At 64.5% G+C, this 21,980-nt stretch overlaps 1 protein-coding gene across 17 annotated transcripts; it reads right to left on the bottom strand.

Annotated features, from left to right (window-relative positions):
- Positions 1–140: 140 nt before the first annotated feature.
- On the bottom strand, positions 141–21,593 carry SSBP4 (single stranded DNA binding protein 4). Of its 17 annotated transcripts, none has more exons than XM_070586626.1 (18): positions 15,349–15,694; positions 7,640–7,712; positions 7,247–7,308; positions 7,077–7,161; positions 3,766–3,855; positions 3,251–3,316; positions 2,961–3,020; positions 2,805–2,874; positions 2,566–2,633; positions 2,417–2,484; positions 2,061–2,106; positions 1,931–1,966; positions 1,779–1,833; positions 1,621–1,691; positions 1,450–1,528; positions 1,084–1,112; positions 844–951; positions 141–477 (listed from the first exon to the last, which is right to left on the bottom strand). In XM_070586626.1, the coding sequence occupies exons 1-18, from the start codon at positions 15,405–15,407 to the stop codon at positions 448–450; spliced, it is 1,155 nt and encodes a 384-aa protein (XP_070442727.1). In that variant the 5' UTR covers positions 15,408–15,694; the 3' UTR covers positions 141–447. The 17 variants fall into 17 exon arrangements, with proteins under 17 accessions (XP_070442727.1, XP_070442724.1, XP_070442732.1 ...); XM_070586623.1 differs by having other exon boundaries at positions 728–951; positions 15,349–15,678; XM_070586631.1 differs by lacking the exon at positions 15,349–15,694 and adding an exon at positions 15,162–15,257.
- Between the last annotated feature and the right edge of the window lie 387 nt (positions 21,594–21,980).

Below are 21,980 nucleotides of genomic sequence, written 5' to 3'. Positions count from 1 at the left end.
TACCCTTCAAAACTTGTCCCAACCTTTAGGGACCTTCCCAAACCCTAGGCTTCTGCCTAATCCCTGCCCTTCAAGTGAGAGCTGAGACCCCCGGGTGGAGATAGTGGCCGCAGGCCAAGGTCAAGAAACCTGAGACCAGATACCAAAAACCAAAACCGCCTTACATTTATTGATGGGGCCCACCCCCTGCTGTCCAGGGGAAAGGAGGTCCCCCAAGGAGCCCCCCCAGGCCAAAACAGAAACGGTGGGAGGGCCGACACAGGAAAAAGTGTCTCTGAGGTCCTCGTGAGTTTAATAAAATGAGAATCCTGCGTGCGGGGCCTCCCGGCCGTCCAAGCCTTGACCGGGCTGTGACCTCAGACCCTCACCCTGCAGACCACCCGAGCCCCTGGGCTTTGGCGCTGGGCAGAAGCCGAGGCCGGCAGTGGGCACGGGGCTGCTGCCCCATCACACGCTCATGGTCATCCCGGGCGAGTACTGCGGAGAGACGAGGGGATGGCGCGCGGGGGCGGGCTCAGCTCTGGCCTAGGCTGGGACCCGCCCCCCGGGGAGAATGGGGGACGGGACAGGGCGGATATAGGGAGGGGAGGGGACAGGTAGCGATGGGTGGGGAGGCCGCCCTGGGGCACGGGTCCCAGGATGGGGTAGGGGGCGGGGTGGTGAGACAAGGGTGGGAGAGGGGAGAAAATAGGAGAAGAGGGGAAGGATGCCGCGGCCGCCCCCCCACCTGGCCCGCCGCGGTCACGGTCTTGCTCTGGCCCCCCGGCCGCCCCGCCGGGGCCTGCCTGCCAGGCCCCTCCGGCCCGACGCCGCCGCGGGGGGGGAGTCGACGCAGTCGCTTACGCTTTCGCTCGGGAACGGGTGCAGGAAAGTCCCGGCGGCCGCCATCTCGCCGTCGTCCCGCGGGGTGCCCGGGGCGTTGCTCAGGCCGGCCACGGCGCCGGGGGAGCTCTGGGGGGGGCCGCGGTCAACGCCAACTCCCCGCGCCCGGGCCAAGCCCTGCCCACCGCGCGGCCCACCCGGACGAGACCTCCCCGTTCGAGGCGCCCCGGCCCCCACCCCAGCAGGAGCGCGGCCCCTCACCTTCGGCAACCCGTCCATGTCGCCCGAGCCTGTGGACGACAGACGACGGACACGCGGCTCAGAGGTGCCTGCACCAGGCCCGCCCCCTCGGAACTTGCGCCACGGCCGCGCCCCCTCTCCCCCCCCCCCCCCCCCCCCCCGCCCAGCCCGCTGGGGGTCCCGAGGGGAGGGCCCGGATGAGGGGCGGTGCTGACAGTCGGGCGTCCCCACGGTTGAGTTACGGACCCTCCCCCCAGCACAGCCCGGGGAGACCCCGAGGTTCAGGGAGCGGTCCCGACGCCCCGACGGCGAACACAGGGAGGCCGCCAGGGGGCGCACGAGGCTCGCGAAGGAAAGCGGGGCGGGGGTCCCCGGCCGCCCGCTCACCCAGGGATCCGTTCACGTGGTGAGGCTCCATTGCACTCATGGCGGCCATGGGGCCCTCGGGGCCAGGGCCCAGGGGGAACTGCGGGCAGAGGAGCAGCGTGGAACTCAGGCCAGCAGCCCTCCCAGGGATCACCGCCTCCCACGCGAGGCTCCCACCCCGACCCCACTCACGTTAGCCCTGCCGGCGCCCGGCCCGATGGGGTTCATAATGGTGTACATGTTCTCGCTGGAGTTGGTGGAGTCTGAGGAGAGGGCGTCGCATGAGGGGGCGGGGCGGAAGGGCTCCTCCCAAGCACACCCCTCCCCACGCCCTGCCCAGGCCCTAGTACCTCCAGGGCTGGGCATGATGGGCGTTCCAGGGGGCCCACCTCCTCCTGGGGGTCCCTGCACACGGAGGGAGACAGAAGGTAAGAAAAGCCCCTATCTGCCGCCCCACAACCCCTGCCCCCGGATCTGGTTGCCCAGCCTCGGCCACACTCACCGAGTAGCTGCCGGGGGAGGATGAGGAGTAGGGGATCTGGGGAGAGGGGCAGCTGTGAGCGGTGCGCCCATTCTACCCCCCACACACCGCCGACCCATCCCAGCCTCCAGCCCCCTAGCCTGAGACTCACCGAGTTGCCACTGGGGCTGGTCCACGGGCCGCGCACTCCAGGGCCTCTAGAAGAGTCGGTGGGTGGACGCTGAAGTGAGGCCGGGAGGCACAGAGCGCCCCCTGCGCCCCCCGTGCCCCCAGACAGGCCCGCAGGGCAGCAGGTTAGACTGAGAAGTGGGAACCGTGCACGGACTCCACGCCAGCCTTCAGATCCCAACCCATCACCACCGGCCTTTGGGCCCCAGTTTCCCCACCCAACAGTGGAGTAAGCAAGATCCGCGGCTGTTGGGCGGCTTCGCAGTCTGCCCCAGCATACCGGGCGTGTGAAGCTAGGGGGTCCCACGGACACACTCCCAGGGTCCCTGAGGGCCTTACATGTTCATGGTGGGCAGGCCTGGGCCGGCGAGTGAGTTGGGTGGGGGCCGCATACTACCTCCGTAGCTCTGTGAAGTGAAAGGGCCGTGAATGCAGCCCAAGAGGGGAAAGCCCCCGATGCCCCACACACACCTGGGCCCCACCCTTACCTGGGGCCCAACGCTGGCCATGCCCCTTGGAGGCGTCACCCTCTGCACTGAGCCCATGCTCGGATGCCCTGCGGTGGGGGCAGAAAGAAGGGGACTCAGACCAGGACCACTCTCCAGTGTGGACACGCGCTGGCTGGGGGGCGGGTGGTGGTCTGCACCATGAAGCACCAGGGACGGGGTGCTTGGAGCTGGCGTCCTGATGGGTGGAGGGGATACAGCAGCTGGACTTCCCTACTCACCCTGAGCTCGCGGGGAGGGGTCCATGGCGCCAGGAATGAGGGGCTGGGAGCCGGGGAGGCCTACAGGAGGCTGAGGAGGGGGGCGTGGCAGCACTGAGTATGGGTGACCGCACTCCGGCCCGACTCCTGTCCCCCCTCCCCTCATCCCTCTCTCACCTGACTCGGCATCCGCAGGGTGGGCCGGGGGCCCCCTGGGAACCGCGGTGACATGAAGGGCTGGAAGAGGTGGGCCGGGGATCAGCACCTCCCCCCACCCGCTCATCCCCCAAAGCTACCCCGTTCCTGCTGCGCCCAGGCCGCGAGCCTGGATAGGCCCCTCCTCCAGGACCGGCCGGCAAACCGCAGCCAGCCGGCGCCAGGTGCTTGCGAGCGCAGTGGGGCGGGGGCTCGAGGGGCTGGGGGCGGGGCGTGCGTGTGCGAGGGGGCGGGGCGTCACAGGTCCTTACCTGAATATGAGGCCCCATCATGGGGGCGTTGGGGTTGTGGGGGGGCGGCTGGGAGCCAGGGGGGCCCTAGGAGGACAGAACCACGTGGGTTGGGAGAAGCGAGGTCACCCGAAGCTCCGCTGTTTCCTGTGGCCCTGCTAAGCCTGGCCGGGGATGGGGACGCCATGGAGGCGGGAGGGTGGGCCAGCCCCTGCACTGCAGGAGGGAGTGCGGGGAAGGTGGGTGAGGGGTGGCTTACGGAAAGAATCACGGACAGGACCCGTGGCTCAGAGAGCCACGTTCGGCGGCCCCAGGCATCCTGGCATGTGCCCGCGCCCGCGCCGGCCGACCACACAAAGACCCCGCCCTCTCCTGCACCGGGGCCCCGGCCCCACGAAAGCCCGCCAGCGCATACCCACCGCACCGACAGCCCTCCCACCCAACTCCAGCCTGCGGGCCTCAGGGCCTCTCCCAGCATGGGGCCCCACTGCCGTCACCCAGGGTCGAGGGACAGAAGGCCCCAGCCCTGACCCTACCTGGAAGAAGCCAGGAGCCATAGGGCCGGCTGCCAATGCGTCGTTGGGGGCCATGCTCCCCATCACAGGGCTGGGGGCGGCTGCAGCGCTCTGCAGGGCAAGGGAGGTCACTGGCCGAGGGCCAGGTCTGGCCACTTCCCGCCCGAGTGTACCCTCCCTCCATAAGCAGCTGGCCCCACGAGATGGAGAGTCCAGGCCATCCTACCCTCTATGCTCCATGGCAAGCCACCTGTGGGTCTCTCTAGGTGACAGAAGAGCAGCTGCCCCAGTTCCCACCTGGTTTAACAACCCTAACACTGTCTCGGATACATGGGTGGCCTTCAGCAGGGGCAGGCCCTGACACTCTCCTGGCCCCGAGACCCTGGAGGAGGCCAGGGAGTTGGAGATCCCAGGCCCCAGTGAGTCCCAAGCCTGAAGATTCTGGGGGTCTGATAATGCCAACCACCAAGGACTACAGTGTACACCTCCCCCTTCTAGCGCAGGCTTGTTCTTTCCACCTGAACCCAAGCTCAGACCCGTGAGACTGGGGTCCGCAGCTCCGGCCCGTCCCAGCCCCCAGTCCTCCGGGCTCGCAACATGACACCGCAAATAAACACGAAAAATGTCAACCGCAGCTTCAAGATGAACTTCTCTCCCAGGGGGCCCCTCCTTGGAGCTGCATAGACATCAGGAGGGAGGGGAAGGAAGAGCAGGACTCTGGGTAGGGTCTCCAGGCCCCCAACCTCTCTTCAGATGGATGAGGGGAGACCAGGGGCTAGAGAGGGGAGTTCCGGTGTCTGCCAAAGGGGCAGATGCTGGTGGCAGGCCCAGAGCTGGCAGGGGCACAGGCTAACAGGCCACTTCCTCTGATCGGTTCCAAGTTCCAGGCTTGTCTGCCTTGGGGGCCCACAGGGCTGGGGGGTGGGAGGGTTTAGCCTAGTCTCCCAGGGCAGAGGGGACACATCAAAGGACAAGAAAGGGGGAGGACACTGCAGGCATTGATGGGGGGAAAGCACTTCTCTAGGGGTCCCTTGACTGGTGACTGTCTGCATTATCCCCCCCTCCCTCCCCAGGCCCCAAGAGGAAGGGGATGGTCTGAGTCACTGCTGTCCATGGGGCTGGCACAAGCCGGCACACAGGAGCACTCAGGAATTTGTGGAACTGCAGCCACTTGGGCACAGAGGGGTTAAGCCCTTTGCCCACAGCCACACTGCGCTTCCTGCCCTACAGAAGTGGGGAAAAGGGCCCCTTGGCTAGGTCAGAGCAGGGCCTGTGAGACACGCCCCTCCCCCCGCGGGACTGCAGCCTGCTGCCTTCCTGCTCCTTCTCAAAGGTCAGCCTCTAAAGGACTCCGGCCCAGGCCCCGAGCCGGAGAAGTGCGGAACCTCCCCAGGCTTGACTGACAGCATTCCCAGGGCTCAGCACCCCTGCGGGGGAGGCTAAGCTGTCAGCCCCCTGCTACCTGCCGGTCCAGTGCCTCCACTTCGCCCCCTCCCCACCCACACAGCCCGATGGCCTGCAGCAGCTACTCTCGGGGCTGTCTGCCTCAGCGGCTGGAGGGGGACAGCTCTTGAGTCCTGGGTCTGTCCACCGCCCGCTGCCTACCCGATTCGGAGGGCGGGAAGGCAGCCCCTTTCGAGCCACAGCAGGCGCCAGAGCATTTCCTGGTCGGGGAGGGGGAAGGGGGGTGGCTGTGCGCTGGGCTTCCGACCACGAAGTGTGGGGGCGGGAACAGATCCCAGAACTCTCGGCCCTGAAGGGTTAATCCGGGGCAGGCCCACCCTCCTAGGCTGATGGCCGGGGCTGGACTCCCCACGTCAATCATCCACCCGGAGGTGCCAGGTCCGGCCCGCGTTGCCATGACGACCGGCTGGGGCTGCTCGCGTTTCCTGGAGACGCCGAGGTCGAGCCCGGGAGCCCAGAGGAGGGCCCCGATAGCGTGGGGGAGGCGGGCAGGGCGCCCCCCGCCCCAGTTAGAGCGGCAGGACAGGATGTGCACCCGGCTTCTACCCGCGGCCACAGGGACCCTGTCCCCGAGGCACCCGGAGCCCGCTGTGCCCGCGCCGGCTCCCCGGACGCGCCCCGCTGCCATGGTAACCGGCGCGCCCCCGAGAAGCGCGCTCACGCCTAAGTGGAGACCGCATGCTCCGCCCTCCCTGGAGGCGCTCAGAGGGGCCGCTAGACACCGGCGGGGCAGCGGGAGAGGGCAAAGAGAGCCCAAAGGACACCGGAGAGGCGCAGGGAGGGCGCTGGGGCTCAACTGGGTACAGAGAGCCCACGTGAAGTCACGCGACACACCTCCAGACACCCCTGGGGCACCAGTTCTGGCAGGACCGGGACAGGCCTACGGCACACGAGCAGTGGGACCCGATGGGAGTGAACAGCAGTGTCCCCGGCTCCCATGCACGTGCAAGGACCGTGCGTGGGGCATCTTCAGGGACATGGCGAACCCCCACCTCTCGCGGGCTGCAGCCTGGCCCTGCAGAGGCCTCCTCTCTCGTGCGGGGAACGGGGAGCAGGGGTGCCTCCACTGGGAGGTGGTGCATGGTGTACAACCCTGGCCAATCGCAGAGAGAGGTGGGGATGAGGGAGCACTGAAGGGCGGAGCGTTCGGGATGCGCGAAGGGGCCAGCTGTAGGAGCGGGTACACAAGGGGTGGGTAACTCCCCTTGAGTTGCTCCACCCCTGGACGCCAGCTGAGCCGAAGCTTCCCCCTTGAGCCCACAGCCTGGAGCCCCCAAGCCCTCCCCGGCCTGCCCAAGACCTGAGGGGCCAGGTGGCCAAGTCTCACAGGCCAGGGCAAAGAGGGTAAAGGCAGGGCTGCCATCTGCTCCTCCAGGACAAGATGTGGCACCCCATTCACGTTACCCCCCCAGGCTCCTCTTCAGACAGGCCTCACCCCCACTCAAGGCAGAGGGAAACTGAAGCCAAAGCAATTGAGTCAGCGGCCCCAGTGGCTGAGAAGGTCAGGAAGAGTGTTCAGCGCTGGGCCTACTGCTGGGGAGGCTGGCCTTTAGCCACCCCTGGGACTCCACCTGGGCAGGCTCAGAAAGGCTGCGCTGGGAGGGGACAGGCAGTGGGGCTGGAGCTGCGGCCCTGTCTACTCTGGCTCACTGGGGCAGCACATGAGGGGAGGAGAGAAGGGCTGGCCTTGCAAAGGTGTGGGGGCTGTGGGGACCCTCAGTAGCTGGATGCAGTAGAAGGAGCCTCCCCAACCTGGTAAGTGACCATGGGCCAAGTGGAGGGCAAAGGGACCGCCCAAAAGTGGCTGAGACCCAAGGTGGAACCCCAAGGCTAGCCCACACCCTGCCCACGCCGCACCCTGGACTCACGTAGTCCTGGAAGGCCTTGGCCTCACTCGAGTGCTCGCAAGCCTCTCTGCGGTCGGGCGCGGCACAGTACAAGTCCCAGAACACGCTGTGGGCGGCAAGGGGTCGATGGTTTCCCCGGGCACCCTCACCCGGCCCCCTCCATGGCCCGCCCACGCCAACCCCACACGCACCACCACCAGGAATGCAGGAAGCCTGGGGGCTCCCCCAGTGTGATGTTCTTCTCCCATCGGATCTGCAGGGAGAGGAAAGGCAGGTGAGGGCCCGCTGCCCAGCCCTGCCTGACACCCTCCCCACCAAGGCAGCCCCCGGCCAGCACGGTGCCCAGGGACACGGGGCAGGGGACCAGTGGACCAGAGCTGGGAGCAGGTGCGACCAGGTGAGAGGAGGGACAGAGGAGTGGGTGGCAGACCCTCAGATGGATGGACAGACGCCTGGATACCAGCCTGTGGGCCCTGAGCTGCCCCAGCCCTCAGTTCCCACCCAACACCCCAATGGAGCCCCAAGGGAAACAGGGTAGGGAGGCCCCTGGCTATGGGTGGCGAAGAAGGGCTGGGCCGACTTACCTCGGACAGAAAAGTCTGGGCTGACTTCTGGGCACCGACATGCAGCAGGTACTCATACACGTACAGCGCCAACCTGCAGGTGGGTGGGCGGGCCAGGTGGGGGCTGGTTCTCAGGAGGCCTGGGGCCAGCCCTGAAGCCCCTCCCCTCGGGTGGGCAGGTAGAAAGGACAGGCAGGGGCCCACAGTGAGCCCCTCATCACACCCACCCCCAGCCTCACTTGCTGCCCCCAGCCGGTCCCCCAATACCCCCTCATCTCTCCCACCCCTCACAGGAGGTGGCCTCCTCACCAGTTGCTCCACCTGATCAACTCCTACACATCCATCAACACCCAGCCTGCAGGCCCCTCCTCTAGGCAGCACTCCTAGCAGTCCTGGACCCCCTAATTCCAAGCTAAATTCTGCTTAGTTCAACAGCCCATCATGGACCAAGTTCTGGGCCATCCTGCCGATGCCCAGATCCCAGAGCAGCCTTGGGCCCAGGGAGGTCTACCCAGGGACAGGGCTCCTGGGCATCATTCCAGGCTGTGCATTGGGTGGGGTCTCCCCAAGGGCACCCTGGACTGTGTGGCCAGGGCCCAGTACCTCACTCACTCCCAGCCTTGCCTGCTGAGGAAGGAAAAGGGCCCTCTGCCCTTTCCAGGTGTCCCTGGATCCCATCCTCTTCCTTGGGATCAGTGCCCATCCACCAGGAGTGGCCAGGACCTCTCCATGTCAGCCGCCCAAGGGAAGTCTGGGCAAGCGGGGGGTGGGTGAGAAGAGGCAGGGCCAGCAGTGCCACTTGGGAGCGACAGCACCACTTCGCCCAAAGACCCTCTGTGCCTGGTACCCCTGGACACGCCACTTCGGCCACTGCCCATCCCAAGAGCACGGGCCACCCTCCAACCAGCAGTGCCCTCCGCAGCCACACAGGGAGGCTGGCCTGTGTATACTACTTTCCAGGCCTCTCCATCCTTGATCTCCTCCCCCCGTTGGTCTTCCACACAGGCCAGCAGATGGACAACTCCCTGCCACCCTGGCTCAACCATTCCCCAGCCATCCACTCCACAGTACCAGCCCCTCTGGGCACCCCTGGGTCTTCCTGCTGCCCAGCCAAGGTCAGGTGGGCTGGAGAGGGGTCTGCATCCAGGACTGGGGGCTCCCCAAGGACAAGCCTGAGGCTGTGCCTCCACTGAAGGCCCTGGAGGCCCTTCCAGACGCCTCAGCACTCAGCTGGCTGCCCTGCCCTGGCTGCAGGCCCATCCTAAAATAACCCTGCTTTGACTCACGCTGCTGCCCTCTCCCTCCCTTCCCCCCAGGGGCGGCCCCACCCGCACATCCCAGCCCCCATCAGACCACCCCCCAGCGCCCAGCTAGACCTCACCAGGGCACTCCCCACCCCACGCCCCAGCTTCTGCCCTAGCCCTGGGTCCTCTCCTTACTTCAACCATCCATCCATCCATGCTTTCATTCATTCATTCCACGTCCCCCAGGGCCCCTTTGTGCAGTGAGCAGAATAGACTCCTGTCCCCCTACAGCCACTGCTCATGGGGAGAGACACAAAGAAGGTCATTACATCGCGGGATGGAAAGCAGCGTGTGCTACGGAAGGACAAGGGGCCGTGGGGCTGGGGGAGGCAGCCATCTCAGGACTATGCGTGTCTATGCTCACACCGCTCCACTTGAGCTGTGACGGCCACCCGAGGGACAGGGACAGGGCACAGAGGGGGAGGAGCTGGGGTGATCACGCAGTTCTGAGCGTGGCTTCCCCCAAGACTGGCCACATCATCACCCCCCCCTCGGCAGCACCTCCACCCAGGACCCCCGATCCTGACAGTGCACCACCCAGCAGTCTCCAGTCACCAGCATCTGCACTTCTCCAGCCCAGTCGGCCCCCCAGACCCCTGGCCTCTAGGCTCACCTGTCCAACCCACTCCTGTGACCACTTTCCTTTCTAGAAGCTTCCTGAGCCTTCACAAGTGGCCTGCGTCCACCAAACCCACGTCCATCATGAATGTGAACAGCCAAGGGGCCAGAGCAGACCGAGGGGAGAGGCTGAGAGGGGGCCGGCGGGCCCCCGCCCCCTTGGGGCGCAGGGAGCAGGGAAGGCTGGGGCCGCTGAGAGGCCTGGAGACAGGGAGCAAGTTGAGTGGGAGGATCCAGGTGGGCTGCCCCAGGAGGGGAGGACACCCGGTAGGGAGGGCATTCTGGACCCTGCCAGGGGCAGAAGGTGCTCCTCAGGGCTCAGGGAGCCTCCTGAAGAACAGGCCCTTGGATCCCACCATGTCTCCCAATGCTCGACGCTGCCAGCCCAGCAGGTCCGTCTCCATCTCCCTTGCCCTTGACTGTTAGGTGGTGGCGTGTGACCCAGGACGCAGGTCCGGGAGCCAGCCCTGCCCACGCTTCTCCCGCTCCGCCGTCTAGCCCGGCCCAGCTCTGCTCTGGGCCCTCTCCTCTCCAGCTCTGATGACATCCTCATGCAGCTGCCCACAGGGTCCTCAGCGTGGCCTCCCAGAACTCTGGGTCCACCATCCATGTGACAGGGAAAGGCCCTGCCTTGACGTGCGACCCCCCCAGCTTCCTCCTCCCCACCCGTCCTTCGCCCCCCAAATGACCCGACCTTGACTCTCACAGGTGTGTGCAGGCGTGTGGATCCACCAGCTGTCCCGAGATCACAGCACTTACTGAAAGTAGGGAAACTTCAGGAGCAAGCTCCCTGTGGACGGAGAGCCCTCTCCCCTGCCCCCATGGCACACCCGTTCCAAGCTCACCACCTCTTGCCTGGGTCCGGACAGGGCCCCTCCAGGGGCTGCTCTCTTCCTAGCCCCTAGAGTCTACATCCCCACTCCCCACAGCACTCCTTGCTCACACCCTCCAGGGTCCCCCCCACACTGGCCACCCTCCACCCCAGGACCTTTGCACAGGCTGTTCCCCAGCCTGGGGCACATCTGCCCAGAGACCCTCATGGCTCTATGTCACCTTCAGAGGCTTCGCTGCCACATCCAACCCTCGTTCTGCCCTATCATCTTACTTATCTCTATCTGACGTGCATCTCTGCTCTCTGCCTGCAGCCCCCACTGGAATGTAGCTGTGGGAGGCCAGGAACTCTCCTTGCAACAGAGCCGGGCATCCTGGCCTCCCCGCACCCCCGCCACCCGGGATGAACAAACCAATGCCCAACCCCCACCCCTGGGGACGTCAGAGAATTAACCGAGGTGGTCTAGTCAGCACTCATCATTTCCATGTGAAGGATTTGGGATTTCATCCCAAGAGCAAAAGAAGCTAGAAAAGGTTTTCAGGTTGCTGATTTCTCTTAATGTTGTACTTTAATTTTTGCCAGGATCAAGTCTCAGGAAAGAACTGTGGGCTGTTTTTTTTTTAATTTTCAGTGAAGCCTTGTGAAGCCTGGACGTTTGGCGTGGTGGTTTGGGGACCTGCAGGGCCCTCCCTCATGGAAGGCATCCGCTTGGGATGCCACTGGGCTCTGCATCCGCATCGCCTCCAAATCCTGGCGTCACCCCTGCCCCCGCCCGGGGGTGACCTACCGAACAAAGAGCCTGCCCATCGGAGGGGCTCCCACAAGAGGGCAGGGGTGGAAGGGAGCGTGCGGCAGCCCCAGGGAGGCCTTCCCTCCAGAAGGAATGTGTGACCTGGAGGATCCGGGCTGCTCGCGGCAAGAAGCACACACGGAGCGCGCAGGGAACAGGTGACACAATGAGATGTCAGAGCCTCCTGGACTCCAATGTGGCACTCCACCTTCATTATCGAGAAGTACCATGACTACCAAGAGTTACGGTAACAAGTGCTCCCTGCCCGCACCCTCCTCCCCCTTAAAGCCCCTGGAGCAATGCTGCTGGGGCTGGAGCCACCCCCACTCACCTCTACCCCTACTCACCTCTACTCAGGGCCTCGCAGCAGCCCTCGCCTCGGTCTAATCCATCACCAGATCCCAGTGATGCCCCAAAGGGACTCGCCAACTCTCACATTTCCCCCTCCCCTCTGCCACCCTCCTCGCTGGCCTCCGGCAGCCTCCATGCTTTCCTCCCACAGCCCCTCTCCCACCTGGCGGCCTGAGTGATGACCCCACTCTCAAGCTCCACCCTGGCCCCTGGGCAGGTCCTCCTCCTCCAGGCTCCTCCCAGAGCGGCCCCTCCTCAAGCCCTTCCCTGGGGCTCCCCTGTGCCCGGCAGCTCCGCTCAGCCTCCAGGACTCAGTGTGGGGATGCCTTCTCAGGAACCGCTTACCCGCGTGCCCTGAACAAGGAGGCCATGGCCACACCTGCAAGCCCAGCCAGGGACTGCCGGACACATCCACTGCCTCGCCTACTCGGCTAGTGAACACTCCACCCTACCCGGGGCAGCGTGCTCTCTCACACCAGTCCTGGGGGAGCATGAGGCGCCGTGCCCCAGGCGCAGCCGTCACTCATGGCACAGCTCTCAACCCACCACGCAGCCCTCACGGTGTTCCAGGGTGCACACACACAGCAAACGGCCAGACCTCGCCCCAAGTCCAGGACGGAAGCCTCTGGGGCCAAAGAGGGAGGGATACAAAGGGACAAAGGGGCCTTCAACTGCCCCAGTCACCTTCGTCCCCTTATTAAAAAAAACCGGAAACCAAGGACCACACGCAAGCGCTCCTGGGCTCCCCTGAGGTTGGGAGTGTTTATCGTTTACAGAAGGAGAGACTGTGTCTTCCCGCGGGCAGCCCACCGGACCTCAGCCTCCCTCTCGCCTGCCCTGCCCCCTCATCGCTGACCTCCCCTGCGGGCTCTGCAGTCACCAGTGCTCGCTGCCAGCCCCCAAGGGCAGGGACCCAGCAGGCGCTAGATGTGTTTCTGGGGTAGGCTGGCCCAGACCTAATGTTAAGATGGAGAGCCACACGGGACTCAGGACAGGGGCCCAAAGGAAGGAGAGGAAGGGCAGGAGGAGGCAGAAGCGGGGGAGGAAGATGCAATCCCGGAGAGTCGGGGACCTGAGCAGGGTAACCCCCTCTCCCCATCTCACAGAGAAGGAAACCGAGGCCAGAGACAGGAAGTGGCTCGGTGGGTGGCTGTCTGTGCAGGGGCACCATGGGCAGCCTCTCACCCAGTCCTCAGGAGAATCCTGCTTGTCCACGTTTCAGATGAGGAAACTGAGGCTCAGAGCACCGAGCCGCCCCTCCAGCGTCTCGGCCCCCATGGTTCTGAGAGCTCTCCCATGCCCCAGAACCTGAGACCTCAGCACGGGGCTTCTGCTCCAGGGCCCGGCCTCCCGATCAGGGAAATGGGGGATGTGAGCATCTGGTGTTTTCCAAACTTTCGGCAGCAGCAGAACCCCATCTCCAAACCAACAGTTATACAGACCCTCTACGAGAAACAGATGCGCGCAGGAAGGCTTCGGCCAAAAACGGGACCGGAGAACAGAGGGCGTGATGGAAACTCGGCCTCCACGTGAGGGGTCTGCAGACCCAGCACCCTCTGAGAAGCTCTGCCGAGCAGGCCAGGGAAAGGGGCCGATGGGGGAAGGGGCCAGGGATTCCGATAACCCTCTCTTCCAGCCCTGGCCAAGAGCTGAGGCCAAGTTCAAAGAATCAGAATTTCTCCAAACTCAATTCCAGACACCCCCCAGCCCCTGCCCATGGCTCACACCTATTATTCCCTCCCTTCTCTTATCTCCATGACCACCACCTGAACTGCCATCACCCACTCTCTCCCCCAGTAACTGTGCCCACCTCCCCCAGGCCCTCCTGGCCCTCTACTCCCAACCCCCATAAGCCCCGCGCCACACAGGAGCTGGAGTGCCCTTTCCCTTCTCCGATCTGCGGCTCCAGGTCTCCAGCCCCAGCTCCTTGGCCTGGCCTCACCCCAGGGCCTTTGCACTTGCTGTGCCCTCAGCTGCCTGCTCTTCCTCCAGGTTTCTGTACACCTGACACCCCTCACACTTCACTGTCACCCAATCTCCCACTCTCCCACTTTGCTTTCTTCACATGACATCCCAAGAGCGTCCCGTTGGCTTGCTGGATGACTCGACACCTCCCTCCCTGCTGGGATGTGGGCTTCTTTAGGGCTGCAGCCTGCCTAACGGGACATCCGCACCCCAGGACACAGCCTACCACGTCTGCTGAACAAGTGAACAATTCCCACTGAGAGAGTGGTAGCCCGCAGACCCAGCAGCCAGGGCACAAGGATGGCCAGGGAAATGCAAGGATCCCCAGGGATGGGGTGGCCATGCCAGATACTCCCTGCTTCCAACCTGGACAGGAGTTAGTGCCGGTTTTTAAAAGTCTTCCTGCTTAATGGTGCTGGGGAATGGGGCCCAACCTCATAACCTTGCGGGTGGACAAAAATGGGCTGGAGGAGCAGTCATCTGCCTAGTACCTTCCGGCCACAAGGATCTTTTCTCTAAGATGACCGCGAGGCTGGGTAGAGAATGGACACACGACCTTGTGGAGCAGAGCCAGGGGTCCTGCTGTCAGCCCAAACAGAAGAGGCGGGACAGCAGAGGGGGGCACTCAGCCCACGTCCAAGGCTCCTTTCACTGCCCAGAAGTTCACGTCCTCACCCCCGTCCTGGCCCTCAAGGGAGGTCATCATGGGATCTCTCCCCGATGACCCAGGCTCCTCTCTGCTCCAGCAGCCGGTTTCCCACCCCAGGCCACCCGACGTGGCTCGACTTCTAGGATCCTGCGAATCAACCACTGCTATCAGCCATCGGAAGCCTTGCCTGTGGCAGGCCTTTCTCCCTCGACACCAACAATACTGCAAGCCCTTCGCTGCCCTTGCTGTGGGACGCTCACAGCTCCAAGCACCTTTCAAATGCTCCTCAAAGCTAAGAGATGGCGCTGTTATGTCTGCTCTCCTCAGGAAAGGTAAGCGAGCCTAGGAGACGGGGCCCCCTCCCCCAAAGCCAAGGAGCAGGGAAGAGGCAGTGCCGCAAGGCAAGCGGGTCGGCCGGGTTTCAGGCTGCCGGCTCGGCTTGGAGCGCCGCCCGCTCTGGGAACTAGGTACCTGTGCCCCCGGCGGCCGGAGAGCATCAGCCGCCCCCCGCCAGCGCCAGGCCCAGAGCAAGTGGGGGCCCCGCCCCGCTCCCCACTGCCCCGGCCGGCGGGACAGGTGGCCTCGCGAGGGTGGGGCCGGCGTCCCTCAGGCCCTCCTCTCCCCTCTCTAGCTCTTCCCCAGGCGCAGGGGGTCCCCCGAGGCTCCAGGCTCGCCGGCCTGGGAAACTTCCCTGGAGAACGCGGAGAACCGCGGGGACCACGACCGTCGGGGAGGTCTCGCGACCCTCGAGTCCCCTCGGATCTCGCGCGCCCCCTGAAATCTCGCGCCCTCGAGTCTCGCGCGCCCCCGCAAATCTCGCGACCCTCGAGCCGCTCAGGTCTCTCACGCCGCCCGAGTCTCGCGCGCCCCCTCAAATCTCGCGCCCCTTGAACACAACCTCTCGGGTCTCGCGCGCCCCCTCGAGCCTCACGACTCCTTGCGCTCCTCACGCCCTCTGACTCTCGTGCGCCCCCTCAAATGTCGCACCCCCTTAAGCCCCTCACGCCCCTCGGTTCGAGCGCGCTCCCACATACCTCGCGACGCCTCGCGCCCCTCTGGTCTCGCGCGCCCCCGCAAATCTCGCGACCCCTCGAGCGCGCTCGGGCACCGCGCGTCCTGCACCCCGCACCCACGTGCCCGGCGCGGTGCCCGCCGGCGTTGGGACCCACGGAAGCCGCGCGGCCGCCGAGCCCCGCCCCCGGCCCGGGCCCCCCGACTCACTTCTCGCGGGCCTGGCTGTCGGAGGGCACAGCCGAGCCCTTGCCCCCCTTGGCGTACATGCTGCTCCGCGCCGCCGCCGCCGCCGGGGCCCACACCTGTCAGGCGGCGCCGCGGGCCGCGCTCGCGGTCGCCATAGCTACCCCGCGCCCCGGGCCTCACCGCCCCGAGCCCCGCTCGGGCGCCGCGGGCATCGTCCGCGCGGGGGAGCTCCAGACGGCCGAGGCGGCGGCGGCGGCAGCTCCAGCTTCGGCTCCGGCCGCGGGTTTTATTTTCTTCCTCTCTTTCCTCTGCGCGGGCTGTTCCGGGAAGCGCGCGCCCCCTCCTCCCGCCGCGCGCGCCCCCGCCCGCCGCCTCCCCGCCGCCCGCGGGCGCCGCTCTTAAAGGGGCGATGGCGGGCGCGCGGGTGGGTCCCGCCGCCGGGATCGTGGGCCGGGCGCGCACGCGCAGTGCTCCCGCGGGGGAGGCGGCGCGGGGACGGGTACATACACGCAGGGCACGAGTGGGGATGGCCACCAGGGTCACACAGCGGGACACAGCTGATCACGGCCACACACACACGCCCCAGATAGGACCAGCCACCTAAATGGTGCATCCAGGTACACAGCCACACACTTCGTTGCAGCTACACCTTAGGCACAGGACTCTGCACACATAAGTCCGCCCAGCTACTGGAACCACTGTGACAATTCCATAAAGCTACAGGCAGTCACACTGGGCGTATCACTCCGCAGAGCTACCCACACACAGCACGGGTGGAACCGCCACACACACAGCTGGAGCGGGGACACGTTGTCATACACAGGATACACAGCTCAAATAGTGGCTGTCACAGCAAAACCCACAGACCACCACTGGCAGCGGCACAGAGCCGCACAGAGACACGCATAGGCGCAGCTATGCTACAGCTTCTGACAGCCGTGGAAAGAGCCTACGCAGCTACTCGCGGTCACCCTGGGCACACTGTCACAGCCTCCCCGGGGCTCCACACACGGACCCGGGGAGTCACGGAGCCACAGATGACAGCGTCACACTCACACATCCTCTGGACACCCACAGCCAAACACACCACACAGACACACAATACACAAGAAGCTCCTTGGGGTACTCAGGCCACACCCTGGGAGCCGCCCTGCACTGCCCCATAGTCACACCCTGTGTCAACAGTTGGAACTGGCGGCGACTGTTTGTTGACTGACTGAGTCATTCCCGCTCGCTCGGTTTCTCAGACTCAGTGTTGCCAACTGTAATTGGGGTGCATTGAAACCTTTAATTGCCCCTCTGCAGGTATCGGGTACAGGCAGTGAGTACCCCATTCCCCATCCTAGGGCCCTTCTGCCCCCAGGGGTGTGCCCCCACCTCCTCTGCACGACCGCGAGTGTGTTTCTGTGTGTGTAAACACGCGGTTCCTATGTGAGTGCACGTGTGCGTTGTTGTGCGTGGGGGGTTGGCAGGCACCGAGTGAACGGTCGCCGTCCTGCAACTGTCCGTGGCTCTGCGGAAGTGGTTGTGTGTCCGTGGCGGTTCTGCAGGACCGAGTGGCGCAGCGCCAGGCTGTGTGCACAAGTGTGTGAATGTGCGTGTGCCTTCGCGCGTGGGTGGATTGCGGGCTCCTGTGTTGTGTGGTTGTGGGCTCAGGTTTCCTGTGTCGTTGTGTCTTGATGCAAGCGCCCCCTCTCGCAGCCGGCAGACCCCCCCATCACGCCTCTCTCCTAGAGGCCGCACCCCCAGTACAAGTCCCCCTTTCCCCAGGCCTTCCGGCCGGCTGGAAGTCGGGAGCGGCTGGGGTTCCAGACAGGCGAAGAGGAAGGGAAGGGCCGGGCTGGCCTCAGCCCCGCCTCCATCCCGAGGGGCCCCGGCCGGGGACGGGGGGGAAGCCAGCCCTTCCCACTTCCTGTCCAGGCGGCCGTCCCCTCCCCCAGCTTCCTCTCCCGCGGGCCTCCCCGGCCCCCGCGGCGCTCGGGTGGGGGCGCGGCCGGCACGCTTGCCTCGGGCCTCGAGCTGACGTCTGCCCCGTGCCCCGCGGGCCGTCGGGGGGTGGGGGCGTCAAGGACACCCTCATCGTAATACCTGCTCCCACCGCTGCTCTCCAGCGCCTACTGCCAACGAGGCAGAGAAGGTGTGACTCAACCCAAGTCACACAGCGTATTGGTGACAGCTGTGACTCCCGGGCCCTGCAGCTATTTCTCCCGCCACTCCAGGCGCCCCCCATTTATCTCCCAATGCTCCCCGGGATTCTGTGTGCCCTGGGCGGGTCCCTTGCCCTCTCTGAGCCGCGCTTCCTTGAGTCGATGTGAGTCTTCATTCTCTCCACAAACACTGAGCGCCCGCCGTGTGCGGGGCTCCGGGGACGTTGTTACCGCTTGTGGAGCAGGGGGTCTGATGGGGAAGGCGGACCGTCAAAAGCTGGCGAATCAGTAGGATAATTTCAGAGAGTGCCACGTGCTGGGCAGAGGGAGGAGTCGCCGGTGGAGAGGACGGAGCGACAGCAGGGTCTGCCGGGCTCCCGGAGGAGGGCGGAGGCGGAGAGAGGGAGGGCGGGACGCAGAGGCGCCCGCTGCCCCGCGAGCTGCGAAGGGGGGAGGCGAAGCGGGTGGGAGCGACGAGCGCGGTTCTCATGGTAACCGGGACGGATCTCCAAACACAGCCTCGGCGTCGGCGGGAAGTCCGAGAAGAGCGAGCTCTGGGCCCCACGCGGCGTCCGGGGAAACCGAGCAGCGCGCACTTCCAACCCGGGCGCCCGCCCTGCAGGAGGAGAACCCACAGAGAGAACGCCCCCAGCCATATGAGGGTGGGGCATGGGGGGAAAGGAAAATTGCTTAATAAGGGGAAGGGTGGATCCGAAAGATCTGCAAGCAGAATGTTCAGACTGCAGTCACCCAAGTGTAAAGGCCCTGAGGTGGGCACACAGTTAAGGTATTTGAGGCAGAGTGAGGAGGGCAGTGTGGCTGGAGCAGGGAGATGATGGCTAGGAGGGTAGAGGGGCCAGACCACTCCTGGCGGGTACGGGTTGGGATTTGTTCTAAGAGCAATAGGGAGCCATGGGACGGTGTGGAGCCACAAGGGACGAGATCCGCGTCGGGACTCTAAGAAGAAGCTACATGGGGCGGCCAGGTAGATCTGGTTGGCGTGGAGGAGGCAGGGCGGTTGCCCCAGGGAGAGGCCCGTGTAGACAAGGGTCGTGGGCCAGGGCAGTCCTGGTAATTGATTGAGGGGCCTGGGTGTGTGTGTTGGGGGGCGGGGGCAAGCGAGGAGGGCTAAGGCTGGATTCCGGATCTGCGACGCCTTCGCCGGCTTCCGGTCGCCCCCATGTGGCTGCGCGGGGACTACAGCTCTGAGCTGGGGCTCGTCCTCTTTGGGACTGCCCATGCCCCGCAAACCCCAAGCCCGTGGGGCCGGGGGAGACGCCTGGGGGAGCCCGAAGCAGGCTCTGCTTGTAGGGCAGAAGAGCTGCCTGGAGGAGGGGCTGTGCCTCCCCTCACTCACTCCCTTCCTGCCCTTGCATTCTTCAGACCCACCCTCTCAGGCTCACCTCCCGGCCTTTGCGCTGGCTCTTCCTGCCGCCCGGAGCTCTTTCTCTGGCTCCAGGCCCGGCCTATTCTGGCTCCTCCTTCGCCTTTGGTCCCAATAGCTCCTTCTCCTGCTCCCCCTACTCTTTCTCCTTCTCCTCTCCCTCCGCCTTCTCCTCGCCTTCCCTAGCCATCTCCCCCAGATTATCGGTTCAGCACGTGGGACCTGTCATTGTTAAGAGAAAATAATGCACCAAGTCGTCTGTGGGCAGCCTCTGCCTCCCGGCGGATCGGCCCTTTCCCGGGACACCGTGGTGGGTGCCCACGAAAATGGTGCAGGAGTTGTGGGGGAGGCTGTTCTGGGTTTTCCTAAAGATGGCTTTCCGTCTCCACAGGAGGTGGAGGCAGTCCCTCCCTCCTCATTTAAGTGGGGCGCTTTGGGAGGGGCCAGGGCCGGGCGGCCCCTGCAGCCCCTCGACAGCCAGCCCCTCGGCAGCCTTGTGCGAGGCGGCCAGAGCTGGGGGCAGGCCCCGCACCCAGAGGCGGCTCCTCTCCGAAGCTGTAATTATGGGTAATTTTCTAACTGCAACACAAAAATTAAAACCCAAACAACACCGGGAGGGGAGAAGCCACAGCAGCTGGCGAGCACCCGGGCAGCTGGGGCGCGGGTGGGGTTCCAGCCCAGGCCAGGTGGGAGGAGCCCGGGCCCCAGCCCCTGGGTGCTGGGGGCGAAGGGGCGGGGGCAGAGGGTCGTTCAAACAGGCTGGCCTCCTTGCAGAGCCAGCAACCCATTGGAGTCTCGGGTTTCTGAAATGGGGATTATACCCCCAAACCGATCACCTGGAGGCGGAAGTCCCCGGATGGAGGATCTGGGCCTGGCTTTAAAGCCCGGCTGTGCCGAGTCCGCCGTGTAGCCCTGAACGGGAACCGCCTGAACCTCGGCAGAGCCGTGAGGAACTCCCAGCGAGAGCAGGGACCCAGGAGGACTGGGCGGAGGAGCGGCGGCGGAACGGCTAGCTTCCCACACCAGCCCCGCATCCACCGGCCGCCAAGCGCAACCCAACCCCGGCCAGTACCCTGCCGCGCTCCCAGCGCCTTCAGCGGCTCCACTGCCCGCCGGTCACGTCCCCGCCCCTGCGCCCTGCGCCCGAGCTGCAGTGAGACGCGTGCTGAGGAGCTGGCCGCCCAGCTCCAGACCCGACCACCCCGTGGGATTCTCCCAGCAGCCTCACGAAGGAGCCAGAACTTCTCCCCATGTTACAGGATGGGGAAACTGAGGCTCGAGAGGCACGGAGAGAGTCCCATGGGCGCCCTGGAGGCAGCACCCCACCCACTGGAGTGCCCCAGCACCCAGTCTGGGCCTGGGATACTCACTCTGGGAAACTGAAAGCATTCTGAGGAAACCTCAGGCCTGGGGAGGACAGGGAAGGGAGGAATGGGAGAGAGGGAGCCAATAGCTACAGAGAAAGTTCTGCAGGTAAAACTGAGGCTCAGGGCAGGGAAGCAACTCGCCCAACGACACACAGCAGAGAGTGGAGGCACCAGGTCCCACTTTGGGGTGCACTGGCAATGTCCCTCCCTCACGTCCTCCAGAGCGCCAGCCTCTCTTCTTGTGGTGGAGGACAGAGTTTCCATGGCACCCTAAGGTCCTACTCTGGCTGGTAGAGGGGGAAGGGTCTTTTCCTGCCTTCAGCTTAATAACAACACTGGGGAGTGGATGCTTGCTAAGCACTGGAAACTGAGCCCTTCTTGGCCATGATCCTTTTGCATGCACCCAGAGCATTCCCACCTCAGGGCCTTTACACAGGCTGTTGTTCCTGCCTGGGACACCCTTCCCCCAGCCCTTCCCCATGGCGGGCTTCTCCTTGTCCTCAGGCCTCAGCTCCAGCGATGTCTCCTCAGAAAGGCCCCCAAACTTCTGGGTCACATTGCCCTGTTGGATTCTCCTGAAAATCCTGTTTTCATGCGTTGATTGCCCCAGTCCCCAGTGGTCCATGAGTTCCACCAGGGCAGGGAATTTGAACGTTTTGCTCAGTGCTGCTTCCCTAGAGCTTAGAACAAGGCTTGGCATACAGTAGGCAAGCAATAAATGCTTGTTGCTGAACAAATGAACTAAAAATTCCCAATGTCCCCTTTGTGCTGGGGTCTGAGACCTCCAATGTCCTTGGAGTCTCAGCCTGAGGGCACACAGACTGTCAGGACCCCACTCCCCACCCCACCCCCAACCCGGTGTAGCCAAGGCCACCGGGGCCTGCAGTCCCGAGCACGGCCACACGAGGGGAGCAGAGACGCGCAGGTCCGACTCCTGAGGGCCCGCAGGCCCCGCCCCGGCGCCCCTTTAGGAGCCGCTCTGGAGACCCCGAGTTTCAGGCTCGGAATGTGGTCCCCCTCTCTTGACCTCGCCCATGCCCCCAAGTCGGCTTCCAAATGTATATTTCCGCACTTATGTATTGAATTATTTCTTGGCAAAGAAGAAGGAAAATACGGAAAAAAATCACCCAGTTCTCCCACGCCCGCAAAAACCTTGTTCTCATTTTGAACTCTTACCTGAATATCTTTTTTCCCCAGTTTTTGTGGTGTTTTTTTTCTTCTCGAGGAGCCTTCTTTCACTAAACCTTTTCAAAACTGCGAACCACCCCGTCGGGCTCTCCAAATCCCAGGCATCCAGTAGGCACTCAGCAAATATTTGTGGAACGAACGAAATCTTACCAAAAATAAAGTAAAATAAAGCTAAGTACCCTCCTTAGCCCCACCCCCAGGCAATCACCGCCGCGAAGTCAGGTCAAGTCGGCGTGACCCGGGCCCCGGCGGCGGGGGCGCGCGCGGGGCTGGCCTCCGAGCACAGTGTGGCCCAATGGTCACGCACGCGGATTCGGGGCTGACGCGCGGCTGCCATGGAGCCTTGGGCGAGCTCCTCAAACACACCGTGCCTCAGTTGCCCTTGTGTGAAGTGGGAGGTGATCCCAGTTCCTATCGCAAGAAGCTATGGTAGAGATGACATTGCTTAATACTAATTCAATAGCCAGTGCCTGGCCGCTGCTATTTGTAATTACTTAAAATGCTTTAAAAAATCTAACTGCTGTATAGTATCCCTTTGTATCGCTCCACTTATCTTACTTTGGGGTT

This window comes from Equus przewalskii, chromosome 20, assembly GCF_037783145.1.
Source record: "Equus przewalskii isolate Varuska chromosome 20, EquPr2, whole genome shotgun sequence".
Lineage (NCBI taxonomy): Eukaryota > Metazoa > Chordata > Mammalia > Perissodactyla > Equidae > Equus > Equus przewalskii.
This window is presented reverse-complemented; position numbering and strand designations above follow the sequence as displayed.